We start from the raw sequence: 17,435 nt of genomic DNA, 5'->3' as shown, positions 1-17,435 counted from the left end.
CCAACTTAAGTACCTAAAGAGTTTCTGGAAATATAAATTCTTTTCTGAGCAGGAATAGGGATAAATACCTTCTAAATAAATGTAAATAGCTTCTAAGTAGCTTTAATGTTTCTGTACAGAAATATGTTTATCATTGTAACATTCTGGTAGAGTTTTAATACAGTAGTTTTTTATTGGGCTTTTTAAAAAGTTAATTTTTAACATAGCTGCTCAGGGATTAAATCAGATTAGAAAACCCATTCTGACTCCACAAATTACAACAAAGAAATAAATGGTTATTTATATTGAGCTGCAGGGGACAGCACATTTTAAACTTAAACTTTCTTAAGAAAGTTAAATGTTTCACAGTAATGTTGCAATATCATCTTGAGCTACTTTTTCCATTCGTCAAATTTACGATGGTGTGACACCTCTTCTAAACTGTGAAACCCATATCTGCGCGAATCACTAGCTCTCACAAGCATCTTCAAGCAACTGGCATGCCTCAGCTGTCTTCTAGTAACGATGGAGCCTGGAACATCCAGGGCACTGAGAACAGACTTCATTATGGGAAAGAACTGCCAACAGCCGGTCCTTGTTAAGAACCCTTACTTAACGTTGCATTTCTGCTGGTTGTAAAACGATGCCAGAATGGAGACAAGTTTTTGCTCTGTGGGTAAAACTTTTTATGTACCATGATACATACATTTAATCCAGCTATCAAGAACTGCTTGGAACCGTGGCCAGGCATCTTGAGCATGTAAAGGAACACTGCATCTGTGGGGGAGCAAGGATTTGATTATATTTGATCAAAATATTATAACCTGCAGAAAAAGAAACCAGAAAAATCAAATTGATTCTGGTTTGTGTTGTATTTTGAGAATCTGGTCTTGTTCAAATAGACACAGCTCTATAAAAACATCAGTTCTTGTATATAATGCTCAAATTTGCACATGATTTACATCCATTAAAAGTGAATCTTGTACATGGTGTGTATGGCTTCTATCTTGAGTCTTCTTTCACTTTACAGAATGCTGTTTAGAATATATTGTTCATCTTAACTTTGCCACTAATTGGGGAAGACTCACTTTTTTGGTACCTTATATATCCTGTGTGTCCTGTTAAAGTAGGAACATCGGTTCTTAACCTAAATCTGACGTAAGCCATGGCTTCTTGCACCCCCCAAAATAATGTCCCATCAGAATCTGAGAGCAAGGTTAAGGTTGGAGGGTATGGAGAGGGAAGGTGGCAGGAATTAACCAGGGATCCTGCCCTTCGGGTACTCCTAGTCCGGTGGGGGTGAGGGGAGGCTGCCAGGTAAACCAGCAGTGCCAGGAGGTTTCTCCTGAGAAAAGACTGAAGGGTAGCGGCGGGGCATGCGCCGGCGTGAGTTCCTATCACGGAAGAGAGGAGGAGGTTACAGGAAGGCATCTTAAAGGAGATGACCTTGAAGGCTAGTCTTTGTAAGCTGTTGGAGGTGGCAAGAGTGCGTTCTGCGAAGTCACAGCCTGGCGTGCTTTCAGACCAGTAGATGGAAATTTGGAAAGTGTAAGCAGCTGCTGGAGACAAGTGATGCTGGCGAATCAAACAGAAAGCTGCACACCAGACTCAGGCCTGCTGATCAGATAAAAAGTTAGCTACCGGATTTGAGGCCTCCCCCGGACGCTGCTCAGGAACGCGCCGCCCCCCGCCCCCAAGCAGAGGGGGCAGTCCTACCCACCGCGTTTGACCCGCAAAGCGACGCTGCGGAAGCGTTTCCTGGTCGAGGGCGGGACTTCCGGCGGTGAGCTCGGTCCGGTTACGCCTTGGCCCGAGTCGTCCTCAGCCGCACGTGTCCGCTGCAGCTTTCGCGATGCTTCCTCTGCTGCGCTGCGTGCCCCGAGCCTTGGGCTCCGCCGTCGCCGGCCTCCGCGCCGCCGCGCCCTTCCCGCCGCTCAGGCCGCTGCTGCAGCCCGCGCCCCGGCCGTGCGCCCGGCCCTTTGGGTTCCTCAGCGTGCGCTCGGGATCTGCGCGACTGCCCAGCCTCCTGCGGCCTCGCAGACCCTGCTCCTGCGGCTGCGGCGCGCTGCACACGGAAGGTGAGTTCGCGCACGTGGGCCGGGGCCGTGAGGGGTAGATTTCCTGAATGGGGTGGGGGTCCGGGAAGTGTAGACCACGAGTGGGCCGCCCAGAGCGGCCCCGCGAGGTCCGAAACGTTTTCCCAGTGTTGGGCAACCAGAGGATGAAACCCACGTGTGATCACATTTCCCCTTTTTCCTGTCCGCTAAGTGTTTCATTTTAGGGTGAGATGTACAATTAAATCCTGGAAACCGACTTTAAACTTAGTCTCAAAAATGGAATTTAAGGAAGGCCCAAGGTTGTGGTTGAAAGTAACGTGGTTATGACTTGGCGAGTGGGAGAAGGTAATTGGGAACTCGTGCTTTGTGTGAAACGTGGTAATGATAATGAGTTCGTTGTTGCAAATCACTTTTCCAGAATATAGCTCGGCTTCCCACTGACAGTATTACAGCATTTTTACAGAGAAGGACACTGAGGCTTAGTGGATGTGAGTTGGACTAAGTTCCCAGAGAATGATTATTAACAGTCCAAGTCCAGATTTCTGGCTAGAGTAACCCGGGTCATTTGTACGTTTTAAACTGATGGGCTTTTCTTTTTCTGTATTTTAATGGATTTTCGTTGTAGGAGACAAAGCTTTTGTTGAATTCCTGAGTGATGAAATTAAGGAGGAAAAGAAGATACAGAAGCATAAGTCTCTCCCCAAGATGTCTGGAGGTTGGGAGCTGGAAGTGAATGGGACAGAAGCCAAATTAGTGCGGAATGTTGCTGGAGAAAAGTAAGTATGGTGGGCTCCAGGGGCCTAAACCCATGTCCCTGCCCCAGGTCATCCCCAGAACAGCTTGAGTTAAGGCAGGTACTTTGATACATAGTTTCCAAGAGACAGAAGGATTCATTTGGATAATTTCCTAAGTTCCTGGTAGTTCATTCATTGCACACAAATTTCCTGTGGGCTGGTTACTAAGGAGACAGTAAGGAGGTAGCACAAAAGCATGTAGCGGTGCCCAGCAGAAACAGCTCATTCAGTAAACCCCTACTGGTGGCGGAGGCCATGCCCTGCCTCTAGGCATGCACATTCAGAAATTCCTATCGTAATGACAGCATCAGTTAGATCGCAGGTTTACAGTGCTTGATTCACTACACTACAGGCTCTGAGTAAAACAAGGCCCCTGCTTCCTGATGTTTACAGTAAATGAAAATGCAAGACATGCAACTCATATGGAACAGGATGAGATTCCAGTGTAGTAAATGGTTGTCATTAGAAGGGTGGGGAGCTTTTGACCTAGCTTAGCTCTTTTTATGATCCGTTTCGAGTGGATGTCTAGATATGTTTCTGAAGTAGGGTTCTGGCTTTTTTTTTTTTTTTTTGGCGTAGTGGCATATTGTGTTTTTCCCCACATATACAAGTAGGTCAATTCTGTAATTTTCACCTAAACCGTTTTCCTAGGGTGAGTCATGGCCAGTTTGGGGGCATTATAAATTATGTTCTAAGACGGGTGTCAAAACTGCGGCCCATCGGTCAACTGTGGTCCACAATCCATTGTTAATTGGCCCGCAGGACATTCCAAAAAGTATATTTAGTTTACTTAAATAAACCAAGTGAGGCAATACGTACTTCACCTCGAGTAAGTGGCCCGGCTGTTTGTTTGTGTATTTTACCGAATATGGCCCTTGGTGAAAAACATTAAAAAAAGTTTGGACACCCCTGTTCTAGGAGCTCAACTTGGTCATCACATTGCAGATCAGACAGATTTTGTGGCTGAACCTCAGACCGTCATTGTTCTTATGGGAAAGCGGCTTCCTAGCAAGGCAGCTGGTTGGCACAGCTCCCGAGGCCACACGTTTACAGTGTGCTGTTGTGTGCACATAATGCCTGCTGGAGTTGGGCAGCCCAGCAGTGTTTCAAATCTCACATCACTTCTAATTTTGACTCAAACTTTGGAACGTGATTTGTTAGGTGGATTCTTGTACCTTGAAATTGTTCATTAATTGGTGTTTCTGGCCTGCTTTGTGGTTATAAAACTTCCCACAAGTACTCTGAAGAAGGACTGTACTGCAGCTTATTGTTCTTTGTGAGGCTTCCCCTTCCTGGGGCCAGGGCTGCTCTTGGTCCTTAGCTGATGCAACCCTCCAGTGCTCCTTCCTTTCCTCCAAGGGGCAGATTTTCTGATGGAGAAAAAAAAAGCTTTTTAAAAGAGACATCTATTCCATCCCACCCGCTTCTCAGCTGCTCATTGCCGCTGGAAGATGCCCTGGAAGGACAACAGTGAGCAATGTCAGCTGGCTGTGGCCATGAGACCACCAGTGGATACAAGATGGCAGTGAGCCCTGGGATGCTGGCCTGATCACACATGCTCGTTTTAGCTGAGATAAACTGGGGCCTGTTAGTTTGACTTCCAGCAGATGGCACATAGTAGGCACACTTGAGACCTGCTGAATCCATCTTAGGTAAGATGTAGGCACCCAGGCTTTTCTGGAAGGTCTGTAAATAATTCACATGTAAAGACAGCTAGGTTAGAGACTTTGTTTCAATACATATTTTTAACTAGCAGGTTTCCATACTTATTTAACTACTCAGTTAAAACTACCCTGTCCAGACGGGGGAACTGGTTGAGGAGCTGGGTGAAAACGGTGAAGGGATTAAGAAGCAGTACAAATTGGCAGTTACAAAATAGTCATAGGGACGTAAGTACAGCATAGCATATATATAGCCAATATTGTAATAACGATGTATGGTGCCAGGTGGTTCCTAGACTTATAGGGGAACACTTCATAAATTATATACATGTCTAACCATGCTGTACACCTGAAACTAGTATTGAATGTCAACTGTAACTGAAAAAAAAGAGAACTATATTCTTTCTGATGTGTTTTCTTTTGCCTTTCTAGGATCACTGTCACTTTCAACATTAACAATAGTATCCCACCCACATATGATGGGGAGGAACAGCCATCCCAAGGGCAGAAGGTTGAAGAACAGGAGGTAAGCTTGTAACCCTATAACCAGCCTTTACCTCAGAATTCTGATAGGCTGTTCCCGGGGCTTAGAGGAGCAGTGTTTTTGTTTAATTTCTCTAATGCTAGAGAAATTAAGAGAGGAGAATGCAAAGGATAACCATCCTTGGGACTTTTACTTGCAGAGCAGCAGTTTCCTTTGGCCCCAGGGATAATGTATGGCCCCTTTTCTTTCCCAGGGACTGAGTAAATTACCATCTGCAAGCTTCGGATTTATAGTTTGGCCTGTGTTCTCCAAATGGAAAGGAATGGAAACGGTTTTAACCCTTCCACAATGGGAAGGTGTTTGATAATCAGAGATTATCATTTGGAGTGTTGCCAAGTGAGGGATGTTCTAACACATCACAGGCTGGTAATAAAAACACCAGCCACTTAACCAAAGTAGCAAAGCCAGGGGCATCAGATTTAATTTAACACCAGAGATTTTGGCAACGTCTTTGCTTATGTTGCTGGCCCTGTTGGTTGGACCTGGATGGTGACCAGACTTCAAACATTTTAGGAAGCGGTGTGTCTAGCCTAGAAACCAGCTGGTATGAGGGCCACAGGGTCTCCAGACTTTCTGACTAAGCAGGCATCTGTATTGTCTCATGAACTAGCACAGATCCCTGCTGTGTTGCTGTCTCAGCTACCCTAACTAGGATCTCTTTGACATTGGATGGCTCACCATCAAAGGGCGAGTGACTGTGATTATTCATACATAGGACTGCCAGTTAGCCAGGTGCACCGGCCTTTGGTCCTGGGCCATAGGAAGATCCTGAAATAGTCAGTTGGAAAGAGATCTTAGAGCTTTAGGCCAGCTTCGCAGTTTATGGAGAAAAAGGCCCAGGAAGAATAAGGAACGATCAAGACCTCAGTTAATTGGCACATAGCTGGGGCTGGAATTCAGATCTCTTAATTCTAAACCTAGTATATTATTTAGGGTGCTAATAGAGGTGACTGTTCTAAATATAGGGTACTCTGCCCTCTAAAACATAGTCTTTAGAAGATCAATAGGAAGAATTCATCCCAGTCTCCTGAATAAGCCAGTATGTGGCTTTAATACCCCATGTTAAATAAAGATTCTAGGCTCCTTATTTAGAAACACTGTAGAATGAGACTTTAACAATGGCTAAATAATATCCTGATAATGGTGGCTGCCAAACCCCCTGAATTGTCTGAGACCTTTGGTCCAGGCATCCAACCCACCCCTGCCAACAATGGCATGTGCTGACTTGTTCTTGTTTCCCCAGCCTGAATTGACATCCACTCCCAATTTCGTGGTTGAAGTAATAAAGAGTGGTGGCAAGAAGACCCTTGTGCTCGACTGTCACTACCCAGAAGATGAGGTATGTAGGATGGAGTCCTAGCACCTTGGCATCCCTGGGGACAAGGAGGGCCTCCAGAGATCTTACTGGTCCCTTTTCTAGTTTAGGCCAGCAAAGCAGGGGAGTAGAGGTATGGGGAGTCAGGGAGCAAGGTTAAAGTCTGGTGAGTTTTAACCTGTAAATAGTCCTTTTCTTTGCATGAGTCTGGCTTGTCCTGGAAAACCCTTCAGTTTCCCCAACTATTGTGTCTCATCAGGTTGGGCAAGAAGAAGAGGATGAGAGTGACATTTTCTCCATCAGGGAAGTGAGCTTTCAGTCCACTGGCGAGTCGGAATGGAAGGACACAAATTATACACTCAACACAGATTCCCTGGACTGGGTGAGTGCTTGATAAGATGGGGTGCTCTTGGGCCTTGCGGGGGGTACCCATAATCCAAGGAGAGACCAAGAAGCATTTTAATTAGTAAATGTTACAGATGAAGTCTTTTTTTTTTTTTTTAAGTAGTAAATGTTTTTCCTATAGGCCTTATACGACCACTTAATGGATTTTCTTGCGGACCGAGGGGTGGACAACACTTTTGCTGATGAGCTGGTGGAGCTCAGCACGGCCCTGGAGCACCAGGAGTACATTACTTTTCTTGAAGACCTCAGAGGCTTTGTCAAGAGCCAGTAGAACAGACAGGACACTGAACACCTTCACTTTATGGCAGGCTTTGGCCAGTGAACAAAACCTACTCTGAAGCCAGACATGTGCATTGAAATGGTTTTCCTCCTAATCATGGAAAATAATTCAAATTTAAATTATTTCTGTTGCCCTCTTATTTACTATTCATTTATTTCTTCCCTACAAATCTATTATTTCTAGTTTTTTGTATATCATAATGATGGACAATAAAATTGGTTTGTCTCCTCTCAGGTGATTTGTCTTTTCTGTTTCTATTCCTTCCCCCTTCAAACTGCGTTACAAAACACCCAGAGTAGAGACTTTGAAAAGTTCTTTTTTAAAAAAAGTTTTAATACAAAATAAGTTGTAAATGAAAAGTTTGTATTTACAAGGCCCCTTCTCAGATGGAATACATTGTTTCCAACCCAGTAGAACGATGTGAGTAAAGCCTGGCTTTAGATGATCACAGCCCAAGTATCGCAAGCCTGGATTTAAATAGAAAAAAGCTTATGTTGTTTTCTCTAAATCTATGGTTAAAAGCTGTAATCAGTAATGACGTGCTGCAAGTAGAATTCCTACATATGAGATAGTGCTGAGTTTAAGTTACAATTAGGAAACAGGTGGTATGGTCGTCAGAGGCCAGTCATAAGCCCTGTCCAGGCTTTGCTGGACATAGTCCTGTGGCCTCAAAACTACCTTTGAAACCATCAGCAGAAACATAGTCTTCAAGCTAAGATTAAATCCTGGAGATGGACTGATCAAATACCCTCACCCTCAGGAAACCCTGGACCAAAAAGAGGAAAAACTTCTGTGAGCTGGCAGCTTTTACAGTCCAGCAAGGAGGTGAGGTCCTTTCAGGGTATCACAAGATTGAAACAGGCTTATGCCACAGGGAGCTACAAACCACGCATGCTCCCTACAATCAACTTGGATATCCATTAATTCTAGCACACCTTCCTTCCTTGCTCACCCCTAATACAGTAAGCACGTGAACATAAAGCTGGTGGTTCCTTGACAACTCAGCCCCATCACTGTGCTAAGGAATCCTGTGCTTAACTTTGACTCGACACTTCCATAAGTAATATACTTGGCTTTCTGGTAGTCTAGCACATCCCATCCCCATGACTACTAGACCATGGTCCCTGTCACATCTCAAATACTCCAAGTCCTCATGGCTATATGTACCCATCTGTAACCCACACCTGTCTTCATCCTTGACCTCTATCCTGAATCACCCTACAGCCTGATGTCATTGGATCTTGAACCCAACCGTCCTCGATTTCCCCATAAGTAAAACCAGATGTCAAGTGGCACACTGGAATTCTAGAGCATTCCAAATGATCTACCTTTTAAAATGGTGAACTCTGGGAAAGCAGGGGTGCTGGACCACTGAGACCTGGGCTCCAATACCAGCTCTATCTTTTCTTAGCAGTGCAACTTTCGCCGAATCACCTCACTTACCTGAATCTGCTTCCTGTTCCCTAACATTGGGAACAATATCCACCTCATGACGAAATGAAATGATGTGTAGAACACTTGGTTCATAGCTAAGTGTTCAATAAGTGTAATTCTGTCCTCCTTCCCCACAATCCCATCCCTTCTGGTAGGTCTGGCCCTTGTTTCCTCATTTAACTACCCACCCCCACTCCCTACAGTAACCCTCCAGTGAATCCTCCTCAATTTACAAATGCACTCAAACATTCTTCCTTCTTAAAAGCCAAGTTAACACCTTTCCTCCTCGTTATGGCTAAACTTCTTGGAAAAACTACTCTCCAGTTACTGTTTCTACTTCTGGGCTCCCTACTGACTCAAATGTCTAAAACTGAAATCTGGTAGTAGCGACCTAACTCTTTAACTCCACTGAACTCATCTATATGAAGTCACCAATGTCTACTTCAGTCTCTGGGGTGAGCGTTGCTACCCACTCACGCCTTACTTTCGGACATGTCCATGCCTCCCACACTTCCATTCTCCAGCCTCTTTTCTTCCATCTCCACTAAAGCTCCACTTGTTCCCCTGCACCCTAAATGTAGGCAATGCCCAAGAATACATCACTGGCCTTTTCTACAAGTCCTCCTCTAGCTGTGTCATCTCATCTGCTACTTTTGGCAATCAGACGGAAACAACCGACTTCTAAAGTTATCCCTCTCACCTCTATTCCTACATTCTTAACTGCACCCCAACCTGGTGTCTCACAGAAATCTCAAATTCAACATGTCCACACTCGAACTCCAGAATTCTCTGCATAAACCTTGTCTTTCATAGATGGCTCCGCCATTGCCTGGTTACCCAGCCTTGAAACCTTGCGTCTTTTTTGATTCCTCCACCCTGACATCTGCAGCTACAGAATTGCATCAGTTCACTTTCTAAGCCTCTCATATCCATTCCACCCCTTTTACTGTGTAAGTTCAAGCTCCACTTCTCCCACAGAGAATTGGGGCAGCCTCTTAAATGTTGTTTCTGACTCAAAACATCTCACATTTACAGCTACTGTATTGACTTTCTCATCAGATCATGGCTCTTCTCTCCCTCAAGAACCCAATTTGCCAGCTAAGCAGAATGTGATGCTCTCCATACATGATCCACAATTTTCTGTCTCCTTGTTCTTCTACTTGGGGATCTTACACTCAAGCTCCTACCCCAACTCGCCATATCTACATGTCCAAATCTTATTCCACTCTTCAAAGCCAAGGCTAAATGCCTCCTCTGGGAAGCCTTCATCCATAAATGAGATCACTTCCTCTGAACTCCCACAGCCCCTCCCTTTAGAGCTCTCCAGGAGTACTTATACCTGTTTTCTGTATTCTTCTTTTAATCACTAACCCTAGAGCTCTGGGAGAGAATGCATACTTTAGAATTTTAAAACGTCCTCAATACATTTTTTTTTTTTTAATGAATGAGTAGAATTAAATAACTTAAGAAAAAAACGTGATAAAAGGAAATGTTATCTATGTTAGTAGGCAGTACTGCTTGTAATAACAACTGCTGGAATGAGAGGGCTACGAATTAACTATAAATACCCAGTAGGAAACCATAGTTTTGGACTTCCTTAAGTGCAGAGTGCTCACAATCCCCAAGTTCCCCTGGAAGCTATATCCATAGATTACTGTAAGGGTTACTGGTTCCTACAGTAAGCTTAAGCTTCTAAACCACTTGTGTGGTCCTGTTCCGTCACACCTGAGTTGTCACCTAGGGGACTAGAGACTAGCCCTTGATCCTCTGTGAAGATTCTTGCTGAAGAGACAAGCCTGATGCTGCCCTGCTGTGCTTCCTGTTCTGTAGCCTTCTACAAAACTGGTAGCAGGATGGCCTATGTAGGTCTCATGAATATGAAAAAATCAGCTTCATCCAAGACCACAACTGCCAATCAAACAAGAGTAGATAGTGAAGCCGGCTTCCTAATTACAGACCAATGCACTTTCCACGATTCTGTGCTGCCTCTGTCCCTTCCCCTTTCAGGGAAAGATTGGCCTTTTAGGTGAACTGACTTGTTACCCTTACTTTTCCATTCCCGTAAACTCCTCAGAGAATAAACCACATTTTTAAACATTTACCTGTTTCCAGGCTATTTCTACCAGGGCGGAAAAACCAAACACTGACCCACTCTTACCAGTGGGTCCCATGAGAGGCTTACCGGACAGCTCATGAGAAGACTGGACTTTTCTTCTGTCCCTTCAGTGACTGAAAATTCAGGTGTGTGGGGACAGTGTGCACTGTGCTCATTCACACTGGCGTCTAAACAGGCGCGGAGTTGCTGCTCTGTCAATTCTGGAGACTAAAAAACAAAAAAGTTAAACTACAACCTAATATTAGTTACCTCATAGTCCACAGGTTCAAAATCCTGATTCCTCATAACCCATATAACCATAACTCAATGTGACGGTTTAATTCCTCGGACCTCTAAAAATGCACTTGGCTCACGACTATACTAAAAAGATCTCTTAACCAGTCTCCATCTATCGCCTCTCCAAGTACAATCAATGCGCTCTACTCCTGCTACAAAACACACTGCCACTGACAGCGCTGGGAACACTCAGAGCCTCCCTTGTGCTTCAGCCTCCACCAGCCAAATGGATCCCGTATCAAGCGCCAGCAGCGCCTGGTTAGTATCTGTTTGTGCTAACTGAACTTGCTACTGTAACTGAGAGTAATTTAATTACATGTTATGTAAACCAACAAAATAAGAGAAAGAAAATAAAGTTTTGGTTTTTTTGTGATAATAAGTGGGATGTTTAGAAAACATTCAAAAATATGAGTTGCTTAAGAAAAAAAAAAAGCTGTTGAATTAGGTAAAAGATAGGGAGGAAAAATCCTAAAGCTGTGGATTCAGCTTCTTGATGCGCTTTACAGAAACAAAACTGGAAATCCAGACTTTGCATAAGAGTGTTTTATGTAAAAAAGACTCAGCTCTCCAATCAGCAAAGCCCCACTCAAAGGACTGGCAAACAAATTTATATGTTTGAAACTTACTATAAAATGTTTCAGTTTTATAACTCTCCACTTTAACCAAGTGACAAACTTTCAGTCCCCATCATGTCAGATAAGAGGGCTCCTTCTGTATTTTAAGATCACTGAAGCTTAACTTCTGAATGTAGGCGTGTCTTCATATATGGAAAACTTTCATGGACAATCAGATACGAGTGTTTTGAATTCTAAACTGGGCTCTCTATGAAGATCTTAAGCAGTGGTACAGTAATTAAGTGTTTAACAAATGGCTCGGGGGAGGGAGCAGGAAACACCCTGAGGTGAGGTGCTTGCTAAGTTTCATGCTGTATACTCGTATATTCTCACCGTGGCTGATTGCAAGCTACCAGTGCGAACTGAACATGAGTTGGGAGAAGACGTGCATAGCTGGCTCCAGCACACCACTGAAAATTCGTAAAGAAAGTAGAAATATGTAGAAAGAGGTGACCCAAAATCTGCGTGTGGAACACTTACATGAGATGGGATGTACAGGCCACACTGACACATGACCACACCGCTTGTTATTCTCAGGTTGTACCTAGAGGCAGAATTGGGATCCCAGAGCTTCATGGCAAACAGACCAGGATCCCCAACAGATTTAGGCAGGGGGTATTTCCACTCACCTTGGAGTGGGGGTGGAAACCAATAATGCTGAAAAGGTTTGGAAAACTCTTACTTTGTACACACAGGACAGATGAGGGAGTTTGCTTCCCACTCAGACAGTATGATGCTGACACACTTTTCATCAAACTGCAAGCTCTTCTCATATTCACTGATAATGGACTGTTCTGCAAGGCAATGGACAGTTGGAGTGCTTCATCATGCTTCAGCCACATTGCCCTGTCTTGAATGCTAAGCTTCACCTTCAAAGGTTCATCCACACAAGAGAAAAATTCAGGCAAAATCACACTGCCAATCACGAGGTATTTACTGCTCTGTCAAGCTTCCTCTTGTTGGGTTCCTGCCCTGTCTGTCCTCTTATGAGCACAAGAGGTGAAGTGGTGACAAGGCTAAGGGACAAGGAGAAAGCTTTCACACACATCTACGAAGGCCCTAAGAGCAGAGGTATACAGGGTCCCAGGGGCAGCTGGAGGAAGCTGACACTTACAGGGCACTGAATTCTGACTCCAGGCCCGCCCTGCTGAGTCTAAAGTGATCTGTTCCCTAATGTCTATATACTCAGAATCTGTGTGTTCATTCATTCAGCAAACATGCAGTAATACCTAGTAAGTGGTAGGCATGGGGTACAAAGATGAAAAAGACTAGTCCCTGCTCTTGAGGAACATACAGTCTAGACTTTAGCGCAGGGGTCAGCAAACCACAGCCCACAGGCCATATCCAGCACACCTTCGTTTTTTTTTTAAATAAAGTTTTATTGGAACATAGCCATGCTCATTTATGTATTGTCTATAGCTGTTCCCATACTACAACAGCAGAACTGAGTAGTTGCAACAGAGAAAGCATAGACCACAAAGCCTAAAATATTTACTATCTGGCCCTTCACAGAAAGTTTGCCAAGCTCTGTTCTAGAGTATTCCTTATGACTGAGTATGGCAGAACACAGTAAATCCTTATCACTTCAGATTCTTTTAGTTAAATATACCCCCAAAGAAATATTTAGTGAGTCCTATGTTTCACCACGAAGATAGGTTTTGTAGGTAAGGGTGAATCAATAAAAAAAAGATAACTAAAGTAAAAAAATCTACAGTCTAACTGAAGTCAATAATACGAGTCATAACAACTAACACTTGCAGAGCACTTACTATGTGCCAAACGCTGTTTCAAGTCCTTTATATATATTAACTTCTTCACTATTATTATCCTTATTTTAAAGAGGAAGAAACTGAGGCACAGGGAGATTAAGTGGTTTGCCCGGTACCACGTAAGTTACAGTGGCAGAGCTGAGAAGTGAATTTTTAGCAGTCTGGCTCAAGAGTCTAGGCTTGCATCCTCTTAATAGTATCTATCATTTGTTGAAAGTTTTCTATATGCCAGGTACTTCTCTAAGTCTTCTACACATATTATTTAGGCCTACAAACAGACTTACAGGGTGGGTCTACTGTATTTTACAGATGATAAAAACCAAGCCTAGTCAAGATAGGGCTATGTGGAATAAATGACTTAATTATATAAGGTGCTAACTTATGCACTCTATGGTGCTATGAATGCCTCAGGGAGTGGACACTCACAAGGCCCTGGGGAGTCAGTAAAGAACAGATGAGAGAGAAGGCACTTAAATTAGGTAGCACAAGAGATCTGATCGTGCACTATATCCTGCAAGGTGATAGTAATCTATTAATAGAGAGGTACTGTGGGATAGTAGAATAAACATGGGAACTGGATTCACAAAATTGATTGTGCTTCCAAACCACTAGCTGTGCAACCTGTGTAAGATACCACTCCACTCTCTTCTGTCTCATGCTGCCTTGTAGGGTAGTCATAAGGAGAAAACAAGCATGGAATGAGAAGTCTGAGCATAAGGCCTAACATACTGCAGACTCTTATTACTGAGAAGACAGAGAGCCAAGACTTCAGAGCAAAAACAAACTTCTGGACACTTGACTGCAGATGGAAGTAGAGGAAGGGGAGTTAAGAACTAACTGTTTAGAAAAAAGGTCAGCATTAGAACAGCGAGATCTAGGCAGGAAGGACCACTCCCAGAGGACCACTCCCAGAGGTCACCTTGGTCAATCAGCTCCTGTTGGACTTCCTCCAGCACAGCCAAGTCCACCAGCTCCTCCAACTGCAAGAGAAAGTAGGATCATCAGAGGTGTGAAGTTATAATCAGCTGACAAGCCCTACAATGATTCATGCTTGGAGGCTAGTTTGAAGAACCCAGGGAGAAATCAGTCCAGTTCTTCTGCAGACTATGCTGACAATGGAGTAATGTGGTCATGCTGAGAAGTCATCAACAAATGATTAAACTACCCAATGACAAAACAATAGCACTTAATTTGGAGGAGACCATATAGGGCAGCAGCTAAGTATTTGGTTCTGCCAAAGCTATGTGACTGCTAGAAAGTTCCTAACCTCTGCAAACCTCAGTTTGGGCTTCTATAAAGTGGGAATAAAACCTATTTGAGAAGGTCATTGTGAGTATTAGCTGTGATTACACAACACAAACCTTTTGCATACTATAGGACACATAGAAGGCACTGAGTAATGCACCGTTATTATAGAAAGCCTTGATGCTTTCAAAGCAGTTTCCCATGTTTTCTTATGCAGTACTCACAATGCTGACATTATTGTCTTCATTTCATAAATGTGAAAACTAAAGCTCAAACAAAAGGACAGAGTGGAGTTTAGACCCAATAGGAAAATCAGGGTCAAAATTCCAGAGCTCCTGACTTCCAATCCAGTACTCTTCCTGACACGTGGTACATGGTTTCCTAGCCATACTCAGCTCCCAACTTTGGCTGAGATTAGAATTCAGAAAGCTCCTGGAGACCTTTTTAAAAAGAAAGATTCCTTAGCCCACCCCTACTGAATCAAAACTTCCAGGGATGGAGCCAAGGAGTGAAATTACTGTCTTTTTAAGTTTCATAAGTGATTATAATGCAATGATGCAGCAGGTCAACAGTCTGGTGTTTAGGAACCATTATTCTAGAAGAGTCTGGCATTAAAGATATTAGAAGCTGGGTTAAAGACTCTTAGAATCCTGATTGGAGGACTTCAGAGTACATGGGTTTAGAGAACATGGGGAAATTGGTAGAGACAGGACACTGGGCATTCTGGATGTTACAGCACCCTCCCTGAAAACACATATTCCAGCCTGACCTGAGCCAAGGCCTCTGGACAGCCTTCCATTGACTGCAAAGCATGCCACTCTTCTTCCATCACCTCTTGCACTAGAAAGGTGTTCTGAGCTCTCCCTGGCTTGTTGCCTCCAGCCTGGCGATATTTGTTCAGGAGCCTTTCCCGGCTGTTTCTCATTCTTTCCAGGCATCCCTTGGAAGAAGGAGAAAATGGGGGTTAGGTGGGGGTGGATGAGAGAAGCAATTCCATTAAAAAAGAAACTCTTAGTTGTTAAAACATGAAAGGAAATTTATGGACAAAAAATTTCAACTATAATTCTAACGATTGTTAATTTTGTACATTCTCTTCCTTTTGCACATATAGATAGATGAAATTACAATGCCTTGTTTATGAATTTGCAGATCCCATATTTCATGTTCTATCTTCAATGCCAGCTTCCTTCAAGGTTGGATGATAATAGTTCAGCATCCACTGTCCTATTACAGGGCATTTCGGTTGTTTCCAAAATCTGGCTGCTCTAGATAAGTGGCTATGGTAGCCACTAGGGTTTCCAGGTGGGAATTCCCACCCCTTCTCAGGAATTTTTTTCACTTTCCCATCCCCAAATCCTGAGAAAAGGTGGTCAGGAAATCGGGAAAATCAGCTCCTTGAACCCAGTAATACCCACAATGGGAAATAAACGCACAACTCACAATGTATCTCTTAGACATTTGTCGTATTTATCGCTATGGTTTCTGGGCGGGAATTCCCACCCGTGCTTGGGAACTTTTTCACTTTTCCGTTCCTGAATCCCGAGAAAAGGTGGTCGGGAAATCGGGAAAATCAGCTCCTTGAACCCAGGTGGTTGGCAGTATTGGCCGTCACTTTGTGGAAATGATTCATTGTAGAGAACAGAAAACAGTTTACATCTTGGGATTTGGGAATGGGAAAGTGAAAAATATTCCTGAGAACAGGCAAGAATTCCCGCCTGGAAACCCTAGTAGCCACCTCCCTACACAACAGTGTTTCTCAACTTGGGGCAATTTTTTCCCACAAGAGACGTCTGGCAATGCCTGGAGACATTTTTGGTTGTCATAACTCTACTTCTAGGGCCACTGGCATCCAATGGGTAGAGGCCAGGGATTCTGCTAAGTATTCTACAATGCAGAGCAGCCTCTCACAACAAATAATTATCTTCCTCAAAATGTCAATAGCCACGGTTGAGCAACTCTGATGTCAACAGACATTTCTAGCATCAGATTATTTTCCTGGGATAGTATATCCACCACTTATGGAATTCCTGTGGACATAGGCAATATTACTTATAGGGACCATGCTGATCTCAGACTAGGTCAGAACTGAGATGAGGTACAAGTCTGCTAAGACTTTGTAACTGAGGTTCTTCTGAATAGACGCTCTCTCTTGAACAGAAATAATTTCTCTCGCGGGTGAGGTTACGTATACGATGTACAAAGTGTCTCTCTCGGTGCCCACCTACCCAACAGCAGGTTGCAGATGGGTGGCCATGACCACACTTCAAATTTAAAACAAACCCAAATCCAAAAATAAGGTTCCTTGGGACTGAGCCGGCCCAGGCTAATCCCACACCTAGAAACTCCGGGAGGCGGCCGGGCGGTGGCCAAGGCCCAGACCTACGGTGGGAGACTTGAGCCCCAGGTCCACCTTCACAAGCCAGGCGCTCCCGGCACCTGCCTCACCCGGCTGGGCTGAGGCGAAGGCACAGAAAGGAGCGACTCCTGGGACGAATTACAGGAGTGACGACGGCCCAGTCAAGGCTTCCCAAGCGCCACCCTCACCTGCCTGAAAGCCTCTTTCCAAGGAGGCGAGCCCAGTTTGTACAGCGAGCGGTGCCGAGACCCAGACGGCTCTGCCATCTCCTCTTCGCGGAAGTCGCCGCCAGAAATCCCCGCCCCCTGGGTGCGCGCAGAACCCTGGGAGTTATAGTTTCTGGTTGCTGATCGCACTACGCGGCAGGGAATTCTGGGAAGTGTTGTCTTACTGGCCAGCCCAACATGGAGACAGATTTGGGCAACTGAAAGATGGGTAACTGAGGTAGTGACATTTGTGATGTTAACCCACCCTGGATTGAGGGAGGTTAGCCTTCAGGAAAGGTTTTGTATAGCTAGGTTTACCCAGGTGGAGGTGTCCAATAAGCAATCAGATACACAAGTGTCACGGTCTCCCCCAGGTTCTAGACT

General features: G+C 44.3%; 2 protein-coding genes across 6 annotated transcripts; one reads left to right on the top strand and one right to left on the bottom strand.

The window, feature by feature from the left end:
- The first annotated feature begins 1,745 nt into the window (after positions 1–1,745).
- C1QBP (complement C1q binding protein) lies at positions 1,746–7,268 on the top strand. The gene is made up of 6 exons (XM_033089557.1): positions 1,746–2,057; positions 2,662–2,812; positions 4,924–5,017; positions 6,279–6,374; positions 6,610–6,732; positions 6,877–7,268. The coding sequence occupies exons 1-6, from the start codon at positions 1,832–1,834 to the stop codon at positions 7,024–7,026; spliced, it is 840 nt and encodes a 279-aa protein (XP_032945448.1). The 5' UTR covers positions 1,746–1,831; the 3' UTR covers positions 7,027–7,268.
- RPAIN (RPA interacting protein) lies at positions 3,386–17,138 on the bottom strand. 5 transcript variants are annotated; one of them, XM_033089558.1, is made up of 7 exons: positions 17,034–17,138; positions 15,259–15,429; positions 14,164–14,224; positions 12,158–12,269; positions 11,956–12,019; positions 10,652–10,792; positions 3,386–4,200 (listed from the first exon to the last, which is right to left on the bottom strand). In XM_033089558.1, the coding sequence occupies exons 1-7, from the start codon at positions 17,109–17,111 to the stop codon at positions 3,988–3,990; spliced, it is 840 nt and encodes a 279-aa protein (XP_032945449.1). In that variant the 5' UTR covers positions 17,112–17,138; the 3' UTR covers positions 3,386–3,987. The 5 variants fall into 5 exon arrangements, 3 of the variants coding, with proteins under 3 accessions (XP_032945449.1, XP_032945450.1, XP_032945451.1); XM_033089559.1 differs by lacking the exon at positions 3,386–4,200 and adding an exon at positions 7,356–7,502; XR_004421255.1 differs by lacking the exons at positions 11,956–12,019; positions 12,158–12,269 and having other exon boundaries at positions 4,069–4,200.
- Positions 17,139–17,435: the final 297 nt, after the last annotated feature.

This window comes from Rhinolophus ferrumequinum, chromosome 21 (genome assembly GCF_004115265.2).
Source record: "Rhinolophus ferrumequinum isolate MPI-CBG mRhiFer1 chromosome 21, mRhiFer1_v1.p, whole genome shotgun sequence".
In the NCBI taxonomy this organism is placed as follows: domain Eukaryota; kingdom Metazoa; phylum Chordata; class Mammalia; order Chiroptera; family Rhinolophidae; genus Rhinolophus; species Rhinolophus ferrumequinum.
This window is presented reverse-complemented; position numbering and strand designations above follow the sequence as displayed.

Bases quoted from the DNA above. Each gene is read 5' to 3' on its own strand.
- C1QBP (XM_033089557.1), top strand. From the start codon at position 1,832: ATGCTTCCTCTGCTGCGCTGCGTGCCCCGAGCCTTGGGCTCCGCCGTC. The intron at 5,018-6,278 runs GTAAGCTTGTAA...TTGTTTCCCCAG, and splicing joins AGAAGGTTGAAGAACAGGAG to CCTGAATTGACATCCACTCC. The intron at 6,733-6,876 runs GTGAGTGCTTGA...TTTTTCCTATAG, and splicing joins ACACAGATTCCCTGGACTGG to GCCTTATACGACCACTTAAT.
- RPAIN (XM_033089558.1), bottom strand. From the start codon at position 17,111: ATGGCAGAGCCGTCTGGGTCTCGGCACCGCTCGCTGTACAAACTGGGC. The intron at 12,270-14,163 runs GTGACCTCTGGG...ATTGCCTTGCAG, and splicing joins ACAGGAGCTGATTGACCAAG to AACAGTCCATTATCAGTGAA. The intron at 10,793-11,955 runs GTAAGTGTTCCA...TTTGTTTTTTAG, and splicing joins GCCTGTACATCCCATCTCAT to TCTCCAGAATTGACAGAGCA.